Source organism: Agelaius tricolor, unplaced genomic scaffold, assembly GCF_023055355.1.
Source record: "Agelaius tricolor isolate 1412-34295 unplaced genomic scaffold, bAgeTri1.0.p SCAF_27, whole genome shotgun sequence".
NCBI lineage: Eukaryota > Metazoa > Chordata > Aves > Passeriformes > Icteridae > Agelaius > Agelaius tricolor.
Genome location: NW_027269287.1, coordinates 10,179,973 through 10,204,641, shown reverse-complemented (window position 1 = coordinate 10,204,641; position 24,669 = coordinate 10,179,973). Strand labels below are relative to the sequence as shown.

General features: G+C 36.3%; 1 protein-coding gene across 9 annotated transcripts in view; it reads right to left on the bottom strand.

The window, feature by feature from the left end:
• TRPM3 (transient receptor potential cation channel subfamily M member 3) overlaps nucleotides 1-24,669 on the bottom strand; it is a 413,447-nt gene that overhangs the window by 117,230 nt on the left and 271,548 nt on the right. For all 9 annotated transcript variants that reach the window (XM_071448697.1, XM_071448692.1, XM_071448696.1 and 6 more), the window contains exons 2-6: nucleotides 18,871-18,950; nucleotides 18,022-18,226; nucleotides 9,751-9,964; nucleotides 6,549-6,673; nucleotides 229-400 (exon numbers count right to left, since the gene is read on the bottom strand). In XM_071448697.1, coding sequence (XP_071304798.1) covers nucleotides 229-400; nucleotides 6,549-6,673; nucleotides 9,751-9,964; nucleotides 18,022-18,226; nucleotides 18,871-18,950 — 796 coding nt within the window. The remainder of the gene's footprint in view (nucleotides 1-228; nucleotides 401-6,548; nucleotides 6,674-9,750; nucleotides 9,965-18,021; nucleotides 18,227-18,870; nucleotides 18,951-24,669) is intronic.

Here is a 24,669-nt window from a genome sequence, read left to right as displayed (position 1 = left end):
AACTTAGCAAATACTGCTTGAAACTTAGCAGAAACAAATCCAGGTATTTCTGCTGTGCAGTCTAAAACCCATTGCACTCTAAAATAAAATTTTATTATCTTTGTTCAATATTTGCTTTCCTTAGATCATGGTCACCATAGACAGTAGAACCAAATGTGCAGAATTATTGCTTCTTTATACTGAGTGGTTTTTGCATTTATAAAGCAATACAAGCAACATGTTACTCACTTGTATTTATCTTCTGAAGTGAAATGTGCTTTTCCAGGTGTCTGCGAAGTTTTACCTCTGCTCCATATTTACCAGTAGTACCATTGTCAGCCAAAATAAAATGAGAATGCATGCTGTTGAGCACTGTCAGCTTGCTCATGGGATTGGACATCGTCTGGTATGGTCGGACCACCTGCATTTTAGAGACAGAGGAAAAAGAAGGTTCACTTAACAGAAGAGCCTCTGAACCAAATCAATTACAAGATATGAGCTGACAAGATGAAACAAAAGAAAAAAATCAAAATTAAAGTACTGCACTTGAGTACTACTGTCTTTTGTGTGTAAAGTAGAAAATGACCTTAACACTTCCCTTTCAGATGCAGACGTGGCTTAAAGGGTTTTCCATGGTAATCTGTTTCAATAATATCAATGCTCATTGCTTCCTTTAAATTCCAGCTACTGCTCCAAAGGTCTGGGTGCCTACACACACACTGTACACCCTGTCTGATGCCGACTATCTAGACAGCTGGTATAAAATCTCACCTTGCTCTGACCAAATTCTTTGATTTGTCCTTCACAGACCCCATCCAGCATCATGCCTCCAGTGCTGGCTCATGCAGAACCACCAGCACAGGAGATACACAAATACAGGTGAGTTCCACACTTGGAGAGGTGTGCATACATGTTATTACATCCCATTTTCAATTTTCTTGGAAAAACTATTGGCCCACTCCTAGCATCAGAGAAAGGGCAGTTGTGTGTGTTCACAATGGCTTTAAAAATTTTCTGTTCAATGGGAGCTTGCTTCACTTCCTTTGATTTGACTTCATCAGGAGAAACTGTGCAGCAGACTGAGTAAATTGCCACAGAATTATCCCACTCATGGCTACCAGACAGACCAAATATTAGCATGGGGCCACATTTGGCTGTCAGCTGCTTTGGTGGGTGTCTATTGACATAAGCAAGACTGTACTAACACAGCAAAAGAATTGGTTTTGTGTCAAGGCATTCTGACTGATACTTCAAAGGTTTTCTAGCAATACTATTCCTTGCCTTTCTTAAGTATGTCTTGTCCTTTTGGAGAGACAAAACAGAAAATCCATAAAATGAAGTCCTAGCTGAAGAAGTGATGTAAGGACTTGTTAGAAAACTCAGCTGAGCTATCCTTCATTTGCAAGGAATTTTCTTCAGAGTTCTGATATCATTAAGTTTTCCGATCTTGTGTTTTTAATGCACAAATATGTACACTCAAAATCTGACATAGATGCTTGCAGACAGAAATATAATAGGTTTTGATTTATTCCTAAGCTTTTCTCTCTCTTTAATTCTAAAGACACCTCCAGTTCAGACACAATTCTTTAAAAATAATACATGTGAGCAATTCTTTAGCCAGAGATCTCTCTATATATATTATTTTCATTTGCAAATGTCTGTCTAACTTTGATCAACTCTTAGCCAGCAAGGAGAAATACACAAACTTCTTTTGCTGTTATAAACTGTCATAAAAACATATAAAGGGTACTCTGTAAGCTCTTCATCCTGCAAAAGGAGGGAATAGGTCTGAGAAGACCTAGAGGGCAGCTGGCCAACAGCAAGGGAGTGCACTACACTCTGTGAGAATAGGTGATAGCTCTGGCTCAGATTTTTTTATGCTGTTTCTTTAGGTAACTCATTCATAGCAATTTGTTCTACAGCTGCATATGACAACAAATATCAATACACTGCGGGAATGTCTTTAATAGCTAGCTTCTTCAGATACAGAAACCATGTAGCACATGGCACTGTCAGAAAGAGAAGGAAGGTTCTTTCTCACATCCCTAAGAATCAAATAAAATCAAATTAAAACAGTGCAGATTTTCTAAACTGTTATCTACCCCATCTCTCAATAAATGGACACCAGCAAGGCCTTACAGAAGAGTCCCTTGAGCTGTATGAGTACAGGCCACCATGCAGAAAATTCTACTGGCAGCTTGTGGTTTGTTCCTGAGAGCTGCAGCTCAAAGCTTTCTAACTGTGACATCTTGATCTGCAGCTTTAATGAGCTGCAGTACTGAAGCCTTCATATATTGGCTCAGTAATGCTGCTGCAGGACAGATTAGGAAGCTATGCTTTTGTTCTGTGCTTAGGTACAAAGTAATAAATTTAATGGATGTGAAAAAAGAGACTACAATTATTTTCAATTGACCTGTTCACAGCATGCACAATTCAACACCTGATTTATTTTTTTTTAACAATAATTTTTCTCAAACCACGCTGTGAGACTTTTCCTGAGAAAAGGATAGACAAAGTCTTCAGGAAGTAAGAACATACTAGGCTTTGAGGCTACTTCCTTGAGGTTACTTGCTCTTCCACAACACTCAGCAGATTTGCGATTTCTGACTCTTGCGGTTTCCATTCCTCTGTTTCTTTTTCAATCCCTTGCATTTTACAAGCAATTTAAATAGTTGGAAAAAACTATGACTAAACTGTCTTCTCAGCCTCTTTTTACAGATATGGAATTGCATGACAGTTTGGGCTGGAAGTGACCTTAAATATGACTCAGTTGACCTTAAAGACCGCTCACCATGGGCAGGGACACCTCCCACTAGACCAGATTGATCGAAGTTCCATACAACCTAGCAATGAGAATAGGGAGAATAGGGAATAATGTCTCTTGACATCTTCCTCTGTAGAGCTGAAAGGAATAGTTTGTGCTCAAGACAATCCCTCCAAATAGAGTTTAATGAAAGTGACATCAGCCATGCCATGAAGCAGTACTCATGCTGCATGGGCTGAGGGAATTCTGTAAGTAGGTGAGTGGCTGGGCTGACCCCAGCCCTTGCCTTTGCACCCTGAGGTGGCATCGAGCTTCAATGAGAAGCATTGTTCTTCTCCTTAGATTCCCTGCAGGCACATGACACTCAACATAGAAACTTGAAAAATCTCTCAGGGTAGCTCACCATGACAACGAGCCTGCAAGTGCCATGTGAACCAGTGCATGAATCTGAGCAGTCTATGTGGAGGCAAAGAGTTTGTGACAAACAGTGAGCTCAAAGTAGTAATGGAAAAAGAGAGAGATGCATGCCTTGCTTCTCAAGGAGTAGCAGCTGTTGTTCAAATCAAGCCATTTCTGCAGCCTTGTTCCTCTGGACCATACCAGGGAATGGAGTAGTTCCTGATTTAATGTAGAGGTTCCTGGACCTTTTGGTTCATGGTCAAAAATTCTCCACATATGCTACAAATATGCTAGCCTGTATCTTTGCCTCTCGTCTACTACTGAGGTGACTTGGAATTAAACCCAAATGAGGACTGAACAGACCCTGAAAGTAGAGACATGCATACTACAATGACTTACAAAGTGTACTCTTTTAGAAGGGAGAATGGTTCAGTGTGTAGGAAGAAACTTGTTTATAATCACAGTTTTCTCCAAGACTGAGCAAGCCACTTTGCTTTCTCAGTTCTATCAGAAGATATGGGGAAATAAGGCAACTAACTCCCCTGTGTCCTTTGTTTCTAAATAAGAATCTGAGAGTGTTAAGAATTGCACTACTTTCTGATATATTGCTTTTACAGTACTGGAGTAAGACATGTATCTTTAGGGATCTTTAAACATCACAATATAACAAATAGCAAACAGCAATAATATTTCTTTTAGCTTGGTCAGTTTTATTTATGGCTCTGAGGAAGTCCCCCAGGATTCCCAAAGGCTGATAGACTTGGAAGGGCTGGTAAATACAATTAAAGCCCTCGGCTCTGGCTTCTGGATCCATAAGGCTGAGGTATTGGCAGAGGAACAGCTCTGCTGAGCATGCCTCCCTTGCCATGAGGCGCAGGGAGGCCACATGTGCTGGGGCATGTGCAATGACCACAGCTCCCCCTCTGCACCCCCTGTCCCTCCAAAACCCATGACTACCACAGTTTTCTGTCTCTATCTGATGCTGGAAGGGTGTGTTTTTATTACTCTTCAGTTCTGATCATAATTTAACTAGACATAGTACATAGGCATAAATCCACATTGATGCTGGAATTCACCAAGTCTTTTACTACTGGTAGACTTTTTCCCCTCCTTGTATAATCCTTTGTGGCCTTTGCTTCTTGCTTAATGATGATTCATTTTACATGCTTAGGGTACTATTTACATTTCCCCTTCTTGGTTCATTTCACAGCATTCACCTCTAATGAACCAGTCAATATAGCACACTTTGATTTTTAAAAAGCTTCCAAAACAGCTTCCTCACCAAATCCTTCTAAAGAAACTGCATGCATTCAATAAGAGAGAAAGTCCTTTGAGGCATAAGTAACTGAGGAAAGCTGGGAGGAAGCGTGGGAAAACAGTGAGAAGGAAAAGGTAATTTTTGTGAAGGCTCTTACTAAGAAGATTTAGTGACATAAGTGGCCTACCTCAAGCTGTGTTATATTCTGTTTGACATAGGTGTGAGGGATTTGTGATTAATTAGAGGGTGAAAAGCTTACAAATATTTCACTGGACTAAAGTCTTCATAAAACAGCCTGATGAGGTAATTAAATGGAAGATGAAATTTGATATCAGTAAGCATAAAGCAGTATCATTACATGTGCATCAGAGATGGATAAAACCAGAAGTGCTTCAGCATTACATCATGCCATTGATCAATATTTTTATAAAACTATTTGGGGCCAGGAGGTTGAGAGAATAAATTTTCTGTTGTCTATCAAAGGTATAGTTTGAAATATTTTTGTCTTAGTGATGACCCTGTAATTGTAACCCTACTGACATACTTGTGTCTGGCTTAATAGAAGACTCTACTCAAATAAGTTGTAACTTTATATTAAACTTTTTTCATTTTGTATTTGATGATCAGAGTAAGTATTAAGTCTTTTATGATTTAATCAGAAAGGCTTTTTTTTTTTTTTAAAGTTGTTTATTTTAAAATAAAATTACCATAAAACTTCTTGGTTTCCTGATAAATTGGAAGGATATTTAGAGGAAAGCATTGCTTAAAGAAATCAGAAGTCAGGGGAGTTGCTCCACTTGGCTGGAACATCTGGGAAATCATGAGGTTTTTTAGCTTCTTCTGCAAAAGAAGGCTCCAGATCCCCTTAAACAGGCAGTGACTGCCTCAGAACTGAGGTCACTTTGCAACAGGAGGAAAAAAATAATAAAGGAATAGGATTGTTTGGAAATTCATGGCTAATTTTAGGGTTTTCTTAGCTTTGTTCCTGCTATGTTTCCAGAACCCCATGCCTAATCACTAAAGACTATATATTTGAAAATAATGTGTACATTACACTTCTTTAAGAAGATACAACACATCCTTGTGATTTTCTTTTTCTGTTAATTACCTTCTGCACTGCACCTCAGAAGAGTTCATTGGTGACTCAGAATTACTGTGGCAAAGTCTGATCATGCTTTTTTTTTGTGGTATTAGCGCACAAAACTCCATGCTAATACACTTCCCCCCAACAGTTGTACTTTCATAGTGGATTGCAATAAATTCCAGTTGGATAATTTCCTTTATAATTTCATTGTAACTCCCCTGATTTAAAAGATATTAGAATCTTCTTCCCCTTCCTAACTTGGACATGGATACAGAACATACAGAGAAGAATGTTTTAGGCTAATGAAGACTAGGAAGAAGTTCATTATGCAGATTTAAAACTGTATCTCTTCCACTCACTAGTTAGTCACTAGTTCTCAGACAGATTTCTTAGGAATGAACCAGAAGAAAGAACAAAATGCGTTCAGAAAAGTTTCAGATAAAAAATAACCAGTGCAGATGAACTATTCATGTATTTAAAATTGAGGAGTTAATCTTACTGTATTACAATTTTAAAAGAGAAGAATGGTGTGAAAGAAGAGGAGAAACGCCCATCCTGTCCTTCAGAAAGTGGCTGAAGGTGAATTATTGAGGTGTCGCTCTTATCTACGACACCCAATAAGACCTTTCAAAATTACATCAATAAAAATTTATGGAGGGAATATATTCTAAGGAGGATAGCCTGAATTTTTGAATTTGAAATGAAACCAAGGCATTATAGTATTGTTTGAAAATAAACCAGATTTCAAGTTTTGCAATCAGTATTTTCTTAAGCACCTTTCCGGGGTCATAAAGTTCTAAGGATGAAGCTTTGATATATTTTTAAGAATAGCTTTTAATGAATTGCCCTTATAATTTATTTTTAAATAACATACAGTACAGAATTTTTAATGCTGCCATGGCAAAACCTGCCATCAATCCTAATGGAAAACCTGTGTATATATTGACTTTTTGCTGCAGATAAGATTTCTAAGAGAAATTGCTAAGTGAGGGATGGAGAGGACAGGAAAAATAACTGGAAGATTTATAGATACTGGAGGTCATCCATGTCTATATAGGTCTTACATCTTTGCCAATCAGATCCTCTTGGTTTTCCACAATCCCCCAGGGAGCTATACCGATGGTGCAGATCTTCCCTCGAGATTTTGAGGCATGATCTTTCAGGGCATCTCCAACATGCCGAATAACCCCTGGCAAAGAAGGAGCATAAAACAGAAATTCATAATTATGTATTTTTCATTTATTATCATATGGATTTTATATAGACCTGGTTTTTTTTAGGGAATACCTGTGCCTATCCTTACAATTAAGTAAAACTATGAACACAGTCCTATTTCTTATTATTAATTTCCATTAATCCATTTTATTGAATCCAAAAGTTACTAAATGAAGTAATAGGAAAAAATACACAGCTTTAGAAAGAAGAATGGAAATGCTGACTGTTCACTGCTGCTTATTTGTCTGCACTTGTGCTCACATGTGCACGCAAGCATTTGTGTATTTCCAAGCACAGAAAGAAGCATAGGAATTAGTTGTGCTCCCCGCCCCCCACCCCCCAACTCCCTCAGAAGTGCAGCTCATACACAAATGCTCCCAATCAAGGATGGAAATGTGAAAACATCATTATGCTACTCTGTGATGAAGCTATTTTGCCACTCTTTCCAAACAAACTCAGTCACCTGAGATAGCTTCCAGCAGAGTATTAGTACCGGCCCTGGGAATCAGTGAAAAAACAGAAATTAGTACAGAGAGAATGGCTACTTCCCAGTGTTCTTCCAAGGGCTTCTTGCTTACCCCAGACCAGCTTTGGCAGTGTTTCAGTGGTATCTCTGTACAAAGGACAAGTGTCATTTCTCCTTTTTTTAAAATTAAATAATCTTTTAAATTATTAATTTAAATATTTTTAATTATTAATTTAATCTATCTATTAAAAACTATTTTTAGAATGTAGCTGCACTGAAGCAGACCTGTGGGTTTGCTGCAGATGTTGTCTGATTCTTAGTTGCTGAGTTTCCATGTTGTTTAAATTTTACGATTTCAAGATGACTGGATAGAAATTACAGTCACACAATTGTTAGGATTTTGGTTTTAGTTTTCTGAACTTTAAATGACTTTAAATGTAAGAAAACTCCCCACAACCTAACACATCCTCTGTGTCCTTGAGTCTAGTATTCTTCCTGTGGTGGAAGGTTAAAAAATCCCAACCCTGTACCTGCCATCAGCCATGAACTAAGCTGTTATCCAACAGCCTAAAGGATTTAAAGCAGAAAATCTGCCCAGACTGCAAAAATTTCTCTTGTTTAGAATAATCAATTTTCAGCATGACATGAATATTCAGAACAACAGTCATGTTTATAGCCAGGTATGCTCTGTCTTTCCCATGTCACTGATTCTCAGTCCAACAGCACATTTCAGTTATAATTTTCATTAAGAGAAACTCAATTTTAATATTCATCTTCAACAAAAGAGACTGTACCAAGAAATTCTCAGTTTTTATGATTTCACAAATAATTTTCAGCTATGCAGTTTGAAAACCTAGTCATTGAGCAATCAACAGCTTTCCTCCAGAAATTAAAAACAACAATCAGAGATTACTGACATTGAAAATTTTCTTTTTAAATTGTTTGTTTTTAAAACAGCAGAGAGACACTTGAACTACATTGTTTTGTCTAGGAAAAACAGTTCTTTCCAACAGCATTTATGATGACTTTCCTGGTTCATTTGGATTGTTTTGGCATTTGCAAATATGAGGATTTGAAAAATGGTAGGAAGCAGTTGTGCGTTTACCAAGTCCAAGTGTTGTCATCTGTCCTTTTTTAAAAAAAAATCTATATTTAGATTTCTACATTTGCTCTGCTAATCAACTGCGTTAAGTGTATAACACGTACATTCTTCTGATGTTATTCTAACATAAAGCTTACATCTGTCTTTGCCATCATTATGACAAGAGTATCTGACAACTAATATAATTACCATCAGATTGCACAGATCAAAATTAACCTGATTTTATTCTTTATTTTTAAGAGATGTGGCGCATATTACATTTGTGTCTGTTCATCTAACACTCCAAAATCTATGCCTCTTTGCTTTCTTCAGGCACCAAGCCTGCCAGAATTCAAAAATTCGTTGGACAACATTCACAGACATGTGGTGTGATTCCTGGGGCTGTCCTGTGCAGGGCCAGGAGCTGGACTCTTTGGTCCTTATGGGTTGCTTCCAACTCAACATATTCTATGATTCTGTGCTACTTGTAGTGCTGCTGTGATAAAACTGAGTACTGCTTTAAATTTGATGTGCTCTGAATACCAAGTCCAAGACTCCTATTAAGCATTTAAATTCAAACATGTAGGAGTTGATCCACCATGCACTAAAATTAATGATAGAATGATTACATTGTTTTTCAGACACAGTAAGAAGATACACTCTTACTAAAGTAAAAATTATAGCTTTGTTACTGCAGCAAATGAGAATGACATAAGAATTTACAAGTTCATATCCTAGCTCAAAACTTTTTGCAATTCTCTGTAGCAGAACTTTTTTGACTTTTCCCTGAATCTCTCCCCCTTTCTGCCTCCTTTAGGGAGGGTAACTGAGATGTCAAAGCCACAATTTTCTGTCTAGGGATCTATGTTTTGCAGCTTATTCCCAAAGTGTACATGCTGTCTGCTAGCAGTGCTGGGCCAGCTGCTGTCTTGGGTCCCTAGGACATGTGTTTGGTGTATCACAGATGCTCTTTGACAAGAAATGGTAGATATTGCTCTTGATGAAAATGGAATAGCAAAAAATTAGGTTGAACTCTCTACAAGTAAGGAAGAAGTTTCCCACCGCATCCGAAACCCAGAACTTTTTTCCTTTAATACTTTGGGTTACATGACTAAATAAAATAAATGTCCTTTCTGGATGAAAGTGGTTTTGGTTTTGTGTAAATAAGAGTTGGACTTTGACAAGTAGTCCTTCCATGCAGCTTACAGCTGATCTTATAAAGTCTTGCTTGGTAATATACAAATACAATTGCCTTGCAGGAGGTTTTATTTTCAGCTCCAAAGTGTACTTTTCATACTTTAGTGAACCTTTTATTCTGTTTTATACCTAACAGCTGCCAGGTTGGTATGAAATTTGCATTTTCTTGTTTTCACATAGTACAGAAATGACTAATAAAATAAAACATAGAATGGCTTTCTAATGTCATAATTCCTACTTTCCCCCCCCTTTTTTGTGATGAAGTCTCTTAGATGCCACTGTGCTTTTTTTTCAATGTTGCTCTTACCTGTGTTTACTCCTCCAGTGAATATCCATGCTCCAGTTGTCATTGCAGCCTTAATAAGTCCTTTTCCAAAGACTTGTTTGAGTTTTGGCTGAAGTTCAAAATTCTGAAGGCCCCCGTGCACAGAGATGAGAAGTTTGGGGAGCTCAAGTTGCCACTCTTTGGTCATCAGATGCAGAAGAAGGTCAGGCTTTGTGTCAAAAGACACACGTACATACTGCAGGAACAAGGGTAACAGTAAAAAGTAGAGAAAAGAAGATTGGTTATACCCACTGGTTTCTAATGTGTATTATCTGTGACCAAGAGATCATTTTTTTGATGACAAAACCAGTAACTATTTACTACCCTGATGATTAGTTTCCTAGTTGAGAAACAAGGAATAATGGAACACTTGCACTTCACTGGCTGGACAATTTTCTTTGTTTAGGAAATTAAGAAATTAATTGTTTTAAAATCCTTAGCAATGTTTGAAAGATTAATGTTTATAATTTATAAATGCAAAAACTGGACCAAAAATATAAGAGTTCTGACAAAGGTGACCTAGGTAGTCAGGGTCACAACTGTGTATTAACTTATACCTCATTTTCAAATTACTGAAGTCAAACTCTCAAAAGGTAAGAAATAATGGATAAAACCCCATTTCTTCAAGCACACATAAGTTTAAACTGAGCAAAACTATCAAACTGATACTTTCCAGATGAAAGAATGCTAACTATGTACAATTTCATGATCTTGCCTTAGAAAACTCTAGATCCTAAAAGGGCTGTGAAACAAATTTGTGCTTTTCCAGTTGCTGGCCATTCTGTGCTACACATGCAACAATTTGTGCCCGGGGAGATCATACCCATCTGTGTGCGCTCAAAGATAACAACTGCATTCAAAATTCTTACAGCACTATTGTGTCACACAAATACATGTCTCTCTCTGTTACAAGGCTTTCTCCTGCTCTTTCTGTTGCTGTTTCGCTAAACCCGTGACAGGGCACGTGATAACTTTTTTGATTTCCAGTTACATAGCAAAAACAGGAAAAATCTTTCTATGTATGCTAAGATCTGGAAGGACCCTCTTAATAAAATAAAATAGGTTGCAGAAAGCATTCATTTGTCTGTCAAACTTCTGATTGAATCAATACCTATAGAGCAGCTTCAGCAGTCTTTCCCTTGATGGGTTGTCAGCACAGGCATCAGGTGCATGCCTTTGCCTTCAGCCTGCGGAATAACTTGTCCTAATTTGTTTATTTTGTAACATGCCAGGTAGTATAATATCCATACATATTATGTAATAATTTTGTCCCTTTTTGACACGTCTAATCAGTATTTCTTGCCAAAAGTTCATTATCTTTTAGCAATAAAAATAAAAATAAAAATAATAATAAAAAAAATGATAGTAAAGTGGTTTCCTTTCTAGTTGATTAAGAAATAAGGACCTGACATTTTTTCCAGAGGAAACTGCTAATAAACAGGATTTTTTGCAAGAATGGGTTGTTGCACAGTAAACATCTACTGGTAACATTTCTGGAAGCAGAAGCCTGTTTGCACAATTAGTTGTGGGGGGGGGGGCGCAGCCAAACCGAAAGCTGATTAAGAACTTGGGAATGCACATTCACATTCAGAACTGCTGCACCAGTTCTCTGCAGCAGCCAGGGAAACTCACAACAGCTACTGGACATAAAAACACAGTGGTCATGTCTGACAAGCTCATTAATATAGATGAATTGCCTCCTCAGTAGCTACTCGGTCAATTTCCAGTGTGAAATAAAATCTTGTATGGCACTGATCCCACTGACTAGACTGAGACATTAAAAGCCTGGGATTTGAGGGTTGTCAAAGTTTTAACACACCAGAGAGTGTGAAATAAGAAGAATGATCCTTTTTCCCTTTTTCATGTCCTAAGGGAGATCTGAGGCTGCAAAGGGCACCTGGAGGCATTCACAGACAGCATCCTTCATGGGGCCAACATGAAAACTCTATTGGTCAAACCATGGAGCCTCTGGTATGGAATCACTGATACCTTACTCTGCTTTGTGGTGAAGACAGACTGCAAGTCTTCAGAAGATAATTAAGGTGAATTCATACTGGCAATGACCATATGTTGAAAATATGTTGAAAACATGCCATTGCATCATCTGGGATGATGCTAAGATGAAGGCACAAATGGCATCAGATGTGTATTATTTAATCTGGACAGTGACTACTTTTTTCTTCGTTTTTTTATTCTTTAGATTTTTTTAAAAATACCTCAGAATGTGTGATTTCACTGTCCCTACCTTCTTCAGTCTATGTGTTACTCTTCTTATACATGAAGACATCTGAATTCCAATAAATATCAATCTATAAAGTGATTAAGAAAGAAGTATTTTCTTGCATTTATTTGAAATGTAGACAATTTGTATTAGAAGCAACTGCATGCTTTTTATACTAAAGGAAAACCCCCTTTACACTTAGTATAATTTTACTTTACAAAGTGGAAATTTAAGGAAAAATAAATATCTAAGGTTCTTTCATGTAAATTAAAATTTAAATCAAGTAAGATAAGATTTAGTGGTTTAGAAGTTTTTGGCAAGGATGCCAAACATGATTTTTCTTTTGTGCATAGCATTCAATTTTTATGGCTATTTGAAAAATTTTTCTTCTCTTAGAGAAGGAATTTTTAGTTTGGCATACTTGAATTTACTCTTTTGCCATTACTTAACATGTTAGCTAGTAAGTAAAAGAGAATTATTCTGTCCTATTTTTAAAAGTTTACATTAAGTTATAAATCACACCTTTAAGGCCACTTTAGCCTGTAACAAAAATTCTTGTCTTCCAATCTTGTAATAGAATATTTATCCCTATCAGATTTTGCTTAGAATGTTAATGAGTATTTCTTTTGTTTTTGAATTCTCTTGCTATAGCCTCTGGAGGTTACAATTTGATATAAAGATACAAAATTTGAATCTAAGCCAAACCACTGTGCTGTTGTGCTATGAAATTCCATGCCTAGGGTATCTGTCAGCTGTAGAAATTACCAGTTCTAATGGGGAATGATTTAGCCCTTTCTTTATGGGAGAAGTATATGGACAGGATGCAAGAATTCAGTTTTTATGTGTTGGCAAATCAGAGCAAGTTAGGAAGCAAAAGTACAGCTCTGAATCACAAAACCTACAGACTGGCCTGACTGGCATCAACACAGAATGTGAAAGGACAAAGCATCAAGCTGGAGCTGCAATGCCCATTTCATCCCAGACCAGCACGGTGGTAGTCAGCAAGAGTGCATTTGTTGTTTCACTTTTTTTTGTGAAGTGTTCTCTGAAACAAACCTATGCCCAGTCAAATGGCCAGACACTTCCAAGTTTGACTCCAGTGCTCTAGGGCAAAAGTCAAAGTTTCTGAGAAAGAGAATTACTACTCTGTTACTTAAGCACAGCTGTCTCATTAAAGTACTTGGTGAATGATTGCAGATGAGAGCATCAGTGAATAAATTAAAGAGACTCAGAATTTTGTTGTATTTCTGAAAGTAAATCTATTCAGACAACATTTTGTGATCTGATTTCTAACATTGCTCCTGTGTTTCTTTTTGGTAACTTATTTAAGTTTCTATCGCTACAGATATGCCCTCAAATTAAAGACTGGTTGCCCACCGGTTGCCCCAAAAGCGTGATCCTCACCAAAAAAAAAAAAAAAAATTAGATGTAATTCTCACTGAATTAAATGAAAACCCTGCTACTTAGACTGAAACCAAATTGGTTCTGTATAAGTTATTAAGTTAATTCCGCTTACACCTTAAGGCCTAATCCTAGTTCCACTAAACAATCAGTGAAAGGACCTTCATCGATTTAAATGGGCTTTGGATAAAGGTTTTTCTTTCTAAAAGATGATGTAGAACACCATCTACATTTAAATTCTGTAAATATTTTTTAAGAAGTAATTTACTATAACAGAAACAATGTTTGCTGTCTTTTCATGGTTTATGCAAGTTATATGATTATCTTTTTTTTCCTCTCAAAAGTCGTGATGACTTTTGGCATCCTATTTATACAGTTTTTATAAAACTCAATGCATTTTAAACCAAGAAAAATACCTTTTTCTGTGACTGACTTCCAAATAATAAAGTTTTAAGGATCTGAATATTAGCAACTTTTTTTAAGTAACTGTTAATGTTCGTTGGAATCCTATTGATGCTCTTTCATGTTTCCTTACACCATAAGAGAAGTTAAGCAGATGACACTGAAGTAAACTTCCTTTCTTTTGCAGCTGCAAACTTATTTTAGGATTTTACTCTGCATATGAAATGTATAATTGAAATGCATTCAGTGAGAAGGAATCTATTTAACTCACCAAAGGCTTTTCAAACAGCCATCTTCCATTTAACTCTGAAAAACCATGATGAAATTTTAGTTCTGCAAAGAGCAATCCTTTAAAGAAGTTTATAGACAATCTAGGCCCAGCAGTTAATGAGAGAACATTAAGGGAGGGTGTGTGTGCGTGTGTGTGTGTGTGCGTCTAAAGGCAGATAGTGTATTAAAAAAAATAGGTTTAGTTTGCTCAAAAGCATGGTGCACAATGCATCTCAGCAATATTGTCTTAATTGGTACACTGATGAACAGAATACATTTTCAAATTTTTCAGAATATTGCCCTTAATTGGAATGGAATCACTCACATGAATTTGATAATTGCTTTCTGATTTAATAAAATGCTAATATAGAGTTAGATAAGTGTGTTACTTAAAGCTGCAAAGAGCTGACTAGCATAAGCAGATCATATTTTATTAGCTTTCCTGTATTTTTCTCAATTTTATTTGCAAAACCTATTAATACAATTTATGTACATCCACATGCCTCTCACATCTTTTTACAGTTGTTCAATTTGAAAATCTGCTATAAAACTAAAATAATTGCAGACAAGCAAAATTGTTAATTGCATTTCTTGCATATTAATGAGATGAGTCACTTGTAAAGAAAATATGAGATTGACAGAGATCTAAATACCACAGTCTTGTTGCAGGATCATCTGTGGTTGCATGAAATGGAAGGAAAGGCCTTTTTAGTAACTGATCTTGTTTACCAGTTTTACCTAAACTCAGCTATGTGTTTCTATATAATATCCTGCACAAATTATTAAGCTATTTGTATGATTGATTTAAGGAGGATAATGCAGCTACACTGAAGATACTTTAACAACTCCATGGCATTATCAAAAGTCATTCTGTTTGGGAATTTTTGTTCTGTGTGGCTGTGGAAATGAAATTAATGGCCCAGTCAGTTCTATTTACAATATGTAAACCTATATCTTTGCTGTTTTGTTCCAAATCCATGTGTTCTGTTAGAATTTCAATTTAAATTTCATTTCCACAGCTAAAGATCTGTTTGTTGTTGTCTGGTGGCAACTGATATAATATTTTATCATGGAAAGTACTTACTATATATTTTGTATTAAAATCTAATTCTGTTACTTCAAATTGAGAAAATAATTATCTGTTAGTTTTACACTGAACTAGTCTGTTCCATTAATTGGCTCCTGGTTTCCAAATTATAAATCTAAGCTTATGGTTCCTGTTAACAAACCCCATGCAATTCTCTGAAGTCCAATTCAGAACAATTTAGCAATTTTGCTGTTAGCACAGACCAAGAAAATACTGCTCAGTTTGGTGTTTCCATATCTTAGTGATTTTCATGTGTGGGCATCGATTTCAGGAAATAAAATAGGCAATAGATGGAAAATTTAATGCCAATTTTTTTCCTTGAGGATTTCCTTGATTTTGTCATCTTGCCAAATCTTGATGCTTTGTAAGGTTATTTTATTAGCCAATAGGTAAAATATAAACTTACCATGATAGCCATATATATATATATATATATATATATATATATATATATATATATCTACTTGATAGTATAAAACAACATTTTTATAAATATTTATCAAGTTTTCTCCCCTTTATCTTTCTTCCTTTATCTACGCTGATCAGATTCTCTGCATTTGGGTTTGAGAATGTACAGCTGAACAAGAATACTTCCAGGAGCTACTATGTACTCGCTTGGTTTTTTTTAAGCCTTATTTTATCAATAAGCCTCCTTTTTCCCTCCTCTGCTGAAAAAGTTGGTAGGTTCCTTTGGTTGAGCAAATTCTTGGCTTCCACAGAAACCTCTGGATTTGTTAAATTTCCTTATTTGTTAAATTTTATTATTTTATTATGGGAAAATCCTAATACCCAGGAAATGCAAAGGTAGGAGTTTAACTTTCTATTAATAAAACAGCAAAAGTAGTTAGGCAACTTTTTGACCATAGTCTACCCTAAAACAATGTTTGGGCATGGAAATATGAACACAAGGACATCTTCATGCTGCTTCTGTGGCAAACACATTATAACAAAATTATTTTATCCATTTCCATTTAAATTGTTATGCTGCCTCCTTATTTGTGTTTTGGTCTTATGTAAGGCATTTTCCTCACTGGTGGAAAGCAATCACAAAACTCATTTGAGAGATATTTACTGGATTGCAATTAATTTGAAGCACTTTTCCCACCAGCGGAATAATCAAATTTCAGGAGATTTTATAAGCTTTTTTTAATGAATGGAGAATGTGTTTTATTCCCATGTTTTAGGTGGCATTTAATGATTACAAATAGATGGCATGTGCAGCTTCTTGATTCTATTTATTCTGGCAAAATAAATCTGGAGAATTTATTCTGACACAATAAATCTGGAGAATTTCCAGCAATAAATGCATTGTCTTTATCTCTAAGTTTTAACTTGTTATTTTGTTTTCTGAGAGTTTAAGTCTCTTTTTCCATTCTCTTTTTTTCTTTTTTCTAAATTGTTCATGGTTTCACTCCTGACTGCATTCTGTGACAATGATTTTCTTTCCCTTTTGCTGACTTCCAGTTTTATCTCCTCAGTTGTACTTCAACTGTACTTTGAGCACACAGCATGAAACTTAGAGCCTGTCCTGTTTCTTCTGGCACTCTGACAGGACATCAGAATCCAAGCAAATATGAGAAATCCTCTAGAAGAATTGGTGTCAACAGCTTCCATAAAACCTTCATGTTTCTTGGCTCTCCAAGACTGCTTTTGTCTGGGCAGGGCTGTTTATTACTTTATAACAATCTTCAAGGACATCACTGAAAGAGCTCTTATCCCTTGTCATAAAACTGATCCAATGCAAAGAATCGATATAAGGTTAATAACATTCATTACTGTATCTTAGGACCTCTGGCCTTGCAGATTTTTAGGTGATTGGTTATCAATTGAACATATGATGACTGTGATACTCAGAGAAATTACCTAATTTTCTGTTTCTTGGTGCAGGAGTGCTTTCTAGCTTCTATCAAATAAACAATCCATCTGCACAAACAGAACCATCCACTTGAAAAGTCACTCCAAATCCAGCACTTCTGTACATATCTGAGGAAAATACTTTGCCCTCGCTAGCATGATACCTGAGATTTTCACTGTCTCTACTCTCTGTTTTTTATGACAGATCTGAGTAACCTGTTGGGAAGAATTCATGCACAGAAAACAGTGGATTGCTGGGCAGGTTATTCTGCAAAGTGCCCAGGAGCTCAGCTTCTGCCCTCAATGCCAAAGCAGTGTATTGGCCATGAAGTCCTAGGCACATACTCCTCTGTCATTCCCAAAGATCCAGGTTCTGCAGTTTAGATAGAGTCAGAGAGATTGTTTCTTTCATGTAATATTACATAGAAGAAATACACTCATGGGTTAGTGTGTGTGCTGGAAATGTATCTCCAAGTTAGTGGAGCAAAGCCTTCAGATCAATGCACTTTGGTACCACTCCACAGGGATGGAGTAACTTCTTGATCAAGAGATTTTGTAGTTCCTAGATTAGACACTTCCTGAAGCCTCTTATTTCACTGAAATATGAACCTATACTTCCTACACACATGTATCTCCTATAAACGTCTGGAGGAAAATTAATGGGAATTTGGTATTTTCAAAATCTGTCAGCTTTACAGACACAGCCAGGAACAGGAAATCATAGATGAATTCTAAAACTCTTCAGAAAAAGAGCGATGAGTAGCCATTGGAATAAAATTAAGACAGCAGCACATTAAGGCCTTCAGCCTTCATAAAGGTAGCTCCTCTTACACTGCGCTCCAGCTTTTACAGTTAATTTTGTTCACCCACTCTTTGACACGTGATACATAAAAGCATACATTCCAGTCATACAGGCAATAACACTTTAGCATGAAGTTAAGAAAGAGCATTGTCCATTCTTTGTGAAGGCTTACTTCTAGCTAGCAGCATTATCTATCTAAGAGAAAAACATGGTTACCATGGCTTTATTGGAGTGGCCTCCTCCCTGGAACTCAATGGTTCCAAAGGCGTCCGTCGGGCTGAGCTGCGTGTGCTTGTTGATGGACCACTTCTCCGACTGGATGTCATTGCGAGCCAGCCTGGTTTCACTTTTCTCATTCTGAGTAACGGAGGCGCTTGGAGGCTGTCCAATGTGTTGGCCTGTTAGACGCCCACAGCAACACCTGTGACATTAAACAAACAGAAAACCCGCGTCATGTGCGTGTATAAACTGGACAGGGAAACAAACTACACAAAGAACCCAACCCCTTTTCAGCTCTGCTGATCCCTTTCCTGAAGCCTTTACATATGGAAGCAACAAAGTATATATATTACCTTTTTTTCCCTGTGTCTTGTTTACTTTGGACTCTCCTGTATTTCAAAAAAATCATGCTTTGTTCTAAATATGTACAAAATGAAATTAAAGAACATCTCTTTTCTTCAAGTAACATCAGGACAAGTAATCAGCTTTTGCATGGATTTGCACAAATTTTAAATTGCTAGTTTAATGCATCTATTTGCTTTTGACAGTGTTGTGTGTCATGTATCCAATTTAGGTAAATATCAGTGCACTGAATATTGAGCTAAGAAGATAAGGAAATTAAACACAGATGCTGACACACCCTTGATTTATCTTTTTTTCTTATGAAATAAGTTTTGAAATGTAAACAAATTGTTCCCATAGGAATCCATCACTGCAGATGTAATTCAAACACCTTCTGAATAAGTTTACAAAATATTTATATCCGTATCCATACTATGCATACATATATAGAGTCACTTATTTTTTAACCAACTTTCATTTTTCATACAAGTAACATGCAATTACCTATGGGGGTCTTTGGTGCTGGGTATGATATGGACACATTCTCGCTTGTAAAATGCTCTTTCTATCCATGATTTCTGTGCCTAAAAAAGAGAAAGGAAATGCCTTGAGCTCTGTTTTTGTATTATATACGACCTTTAGTACAACTGTAGAAAAATTTTAAATAGAAGAGGAAATTTCACTGACTCTTCAGATAAGCAGTGCATATTTTGCAGAGGGCAAACATTCCATTAGAACTATGTTTCCCTTCTAGAAGTAAGCAACCAACACAAGGTTTTAATATTCTTTTCTTTTTCACTAGCCAGATGATTTCTTTGCTATTACCATATTTTCCTAACAGAGGAAGGAATCTCTGGAGAAGAATTAACTCAAACTCTAAACCTTTCTGCATGGCAGAAAAAACCCTACACTTACTCACTAAAAACACCTCTGTTTCCATATCAGTGATACAACTAAGCCAGCTCTAATTAAAAAAACCTACAACCAGACCAACAAAATTACCTGAAACATTTTTACACTAGCACTGAGAGTACTGTTTAACACAGAGGCAGAAACTACAGTTTCTATGTGGACACTTAAAAAAAAAAATCTGTTTTTGAAACAAGACACAAAAAATTTTAACATATTTAGTCAGATGATTGGCAGGTAACCTCCAAAATAGTAGCTATGGTTGTTCATAACACTCAAGCTCCTCCATCACATATTCACAAAAAAAGCAGGAAATTTCCTGCAACACAGTCTTAATTGTCAGATACAAAAGAAGTCTTTTCAAACAGAGAGATGGGTAGGAAAGAAAAAGGGGAAAGAGAAGAACAAAGGCAAAACAAGAAAGGGGAGAATTTCAGAGCTCTGAAATATTTTTAATTATCTAGGAAATCCTCACTCCATATAATATGAGCTCTGGCAAGCTCTCTAAAATATTCACACACATAGAACTTAATAAGAAAATTTGAAGCTTTCCTTTGAAAATTCGTTTAAAACAGATTAACTTAATACATTTAAATAATAAAATTACCCACTTAACTGCACAGCTTAAACAGAACTATAAACTATGGACTAGGTAAAAATTATCTGAGAATTAAGTAATGTGAAATGAACTCTGAACAGTTTAAAGGAAATATGAGCATTTTTCCTTTATGAAAGGACAACTTTTGAAATTGCCTTTGTAACTAACTGATGTTAGTTTTTACTAACATCAGTTAGGATATAAAGGTAATACCTACATATTACTTTAACTAACTAATGTTACATGACTGTCTAATGTTATCTTCTTGTCCACTTAATCTGTATCCTGTTTTCCATGTTTAAAACCAGAACCGTCTGCTTCTGAAAAATGTGAAATTACTGTGAAGTAAAGAAATTTCTTGGAGTTGGTGAATGTTACTAGCACAAACTATAAAATAACATCACAAGAATTTCTAGCTATGTCTACTACTTACCAGTCCCAGTATATAGAATTTATTCTTCTGCTTTTTACAGGGAAAATAATTCCTTGCTGGATCCAGTGGTTACAGGTGCTATTTAGCAATATTTTATATTTAGTCTCCATACATTTTTATTTGAAAAATCTGCTGGACTTAATATCTTGTAGGAATAGCAGATACCTAGGCTTACTTTCACAGTCAGGAAAAAAACCCCAAACTTAAATAAAACTGTATTTTACTGGTTTTTCCCATGGTAGCAAACAGAAGGTTAATGTGTTATAGAAGGTTGGGCAAGATATATTTTGTTTGAACAAAGTATAGTTAAATAGAAATTCTGAAAGCTATAAGAGTTATACTTCACCTAAGAGAGACTGCCTTGAGATTTAATTTATTATAACTTCTGAATATCCTTTATTAAATATATTACTGTTTTCATCCTTTTCTGCAAACAATTTGCCATGGTGAATTTCCTGGCTACATAGAAGTAATGTGTCTTTTCTAAAGGTGGTCACTAGCTAAACTATCTCAAGTTCCAGTATGAAAAGATGCCATAACAGGTACTTCACTGAAATTTTTTCACTAGATATAAAAGCAAGATTTCAAAATGCAAGAAACTGACATTTAAAATTTATTTTCCTACTCTTTCTCATTTTTTTTGCAAGTGGAAAAGAAACACAGCTACATTAAAAAAAAAGTTAATAACAACAAAAAAAATTGTGTTGGAATTTTCATCACGCTTCTTCAAAGTTAATATTGTAAAAATAATAGTCAGGTTTAAAATCTTTGTTCGAATCAGAAAAAGATACTTTCCAGCTTTTGGATCTCAGACAATGTACTCTCCTATTCGGCAGAGTTATGATGACAAAATATGTGATTTACTAATCTCATAATTTCTTGTCCTTCCAAATTTAAAAGAAAGCATCTGGTTGCACTGCCGCATGCCAGTTATCTTTCTGCAACAAATAGAATTTGCAATGAACTATAAAGCTCAGAGATATAATAAATTATACTACTTGCTGTAGAGTCATCATAACAGAATAACTTCAGGAAATCAATATATTAATAACTAAACTGTCTGCACTAAATTCTCACTTATAATGCAAATTAGTAAAGTAATAAAAAGTTTAGAAGACTATAGCAAAGTATTTTCGAGGCTAGTAGAGCAAGAAGCTTATCTTCTCTTTCTCTTCAAAGACTCCTTCAGTAATGGTCAATGAGATAATTTAAAGTCCATAGTGAATTCATAAGGTACACACCATTCTCGAATTTGGTTTATTCATAGTTTAGCTCTCCAGGTGAGTCTCTCTTTTTATTAACCTTGCTGCAAAATCTCACCAGGAACATTTTCTTTCTCTCTTTCCTTTACCTGGGTATCATTTCCTTGGCATTTGAGGTTGTCCCGGAGCAAGCCCTGCTGCCCCCGTTTCGCCGCGCCCGGTCACTGCTGATAACGCGTTTGTGCCTGGCCCCGCGCACGGCGCTCGCTCTGCCCACAGCACCGCGAGCAGAGGGAGAGCCAGCAGAGCCCTCGCACCCATTAGCTGCTTGGAATGTGCTGCTGCGGGATTAGCCTTGTTAAGGGTTCACTGGGCACTCACCCATGGCCCCACAACACCGCTTGGTTTGAACATCTAATCTGACGCCAAAAGAAAAACAAATCCCTTGAGAACTTGGATTTAACTTTAACAAGGCACAAGCCTTGATGGGCTTTTTGTCTCCTCTCTGCTTTGCCCCTGAGAAAGCGAGCTGGTCAAAGTGTGATAAGATGCTCTGAGTTCTTAAGTTTGACTCAGGAAAACCAATCCATCAAAAGAAACACTGTACTAAGCTGGAAAGATCTTGAGAACACAGGAGAAACTGTTAAGCTCCAAAGAATGAAAGCAGTGTGTTTATTGGGCAACTGCGAGAAATCTATACACAGTTGAAATATATTGCAAATAATCAACAATAGCATTTTCCTAAAGAAACTGGAGTTTTGTCTCTGTTTCCCACCAAAACTGCTGTACTGTAGTGCATATAACTTTTCATAAACACAAACCTTTGTCCCACAGAAAAAAGCAGCTGCATTGTTTTCATCATAATTAAAAGCTGGTAACTTTAACCAAAAGTCAAATATTAACAAATCTGGGGACTACTTCTTTGCTGTGCCCTCTTGATATTCACATGGATGAACAACCTTTTCATATGAACATCTTAATTTTTATTTTAGTGCCTAGCAATAACATAGGTTTAGTTACTTACTTAAATGTTTTTGACACATAAAGTATTTTGACTCTTAACCCCCACCACCATATTTACATTAGCTCCTACATATGCTACATCCCTTCCTTTCCTTCTCATTAAGGTGCATGAAAAATATTCTGTCCACCCTTGGTAATGATGAATACACAAGCTCAAATCTGTTCTGCGTGCGCATTAGCTCTGATGGGCCCAGAATGGGCAAGGCTGAGAATATGTATCAACTTTTAAACATCTTACACTATCACACATGTGGAGAGCTTCTGCTAGGCTGGCTAATCCATGAGATTGCTTTTGTCTCTTGGTTTCCTAAGTTTTTGGGTAAAATACATACATGTGTTTTGTAAATATTAATGTATCTATTAAGAATGTAGACACACACACACACACACACACACACACACACACACACACACACACACACACAAACAGACATTCTTTTCCAGCAAACCTGTGAGGTTTCTGAACCAGAGATTGTGTGCTTATCTTGTCAGATCTCTTAAACACAGGATTGGACCAAAGATGGTCTGTGGAGATTGATAAAGGTGAAGTTGGAGCCAGAAAAGCAGCTAGCAAAGAGTTCAGTGAGGTAAAAAATATGATGGGGAGTCAGCAGGTAAAGACAGCTTGCTTTTTAACACTAGGGAATTTGGTTTGGTTGAGAGAATGGAGAAAGAGTGAGGCAAAGAAAAGAAAGATCTAATGACTGAGATAACTAAGAATCTCCATTGACTCTGAAGTGAAATTTCAGTATTTGAACCTGACAAAATTATGGAGATTGATCTGGATTCAGGTTTCAGCTTGCAGAGTAACATGGGGCAAAAGCCACATCTTTTGTCTTAAGAACAATGGTTATATTAATTCTTACAGTGGCACTAGGACATTTTATAGGTAGGGACTTCAGAGTTGGCATACACAACTCATGCTAAGGTAATTACAACTGTCTTTGCTTATTTAAAGATGCATTAACTTAAGACTATGTGGCAATGAAACCACCAGCACCATACTTATTTCTATTTTCTGAGGCATAATAAAGAAAGAGCCAGTACACAGAGACAGGTACTTGTTTCAATATTGTACAACTGCAAAATAGTGCTTTCAGAGTGGATGCTGCCCATTTAATGATAAAATCTTCCACCCACCTCACTGTTTATGAAACAAAATATTAAAATAGCAATTAGCAATGAACTCAGTACTGGCTGCTCATGGGACATGACGGCAAATACTTAAAGAAGTTTCACTGGGGAAAGAGAAGTGTTTGAAGTCTTTCTCTACTTTGCAGGGGGACAGAGAAGCTGGACAGGCAATGGAGTATTACTGAAACACATTACAGAGAGGATTAGAGGAGGATATGGTGACGGAGCAGCATCAATACTATTGCAAACTGATGTGATTAGTATTCCTAAATCAAATGGGAAAATTCCACTGTCTCTGAATAACAACCCTATACCTGAAAATTTCTATAGCTATATTAGTACAAAGGAGGGCAATGCTTCAACTTAACCATATTACAAGGTGTGCTTGGGACAAATTTCTAAGCCTCATTTCAACACTGTGCAATTATAAGAACTATAAGCACTTTTATGTCATTCTTGAAGCATTAGGAATTTACCTGTCTGAACATTAACTCAGGAATCATTGGGCTGTCCCAAAAGATTTAATTTTCTAACAGAAATTTATTGCTAGTAGCCCCTTAGAGGCTGGCAATCTGACCTTTACCCACTAGAGCTGTACTTATGTATGCTTTGTTCTTTTTTTAACAAGCTTCTCAAACACTTTATCACCAGACTTGTTACAAAAACAATGCTGAATTGTCCTGAAAACCAAGTTGTATGCAGTAGAGAATAGGAGGGCATAGAATACTGTCATTTACTGTTACAGTATGTTACAGAAATTATCTCCTAGCATTGTTTACCACAGGTAATTTTTATATGGTACTTAAAAGAAATAAAGTAATTCAAAAACAATTAGGAGCTTTTCATTCAATGGTTAATGATTTAGTAATTACATCTGACATTTTTCTAACTGCAAGGACGCAGAAATGAAAATGCTATGTCTTTGCTAATGCTACAGTGGAAATGTGCATTTATGCTTTATATAGACATTATATGGAAAAAGCATATGTCATTATTATCCATGC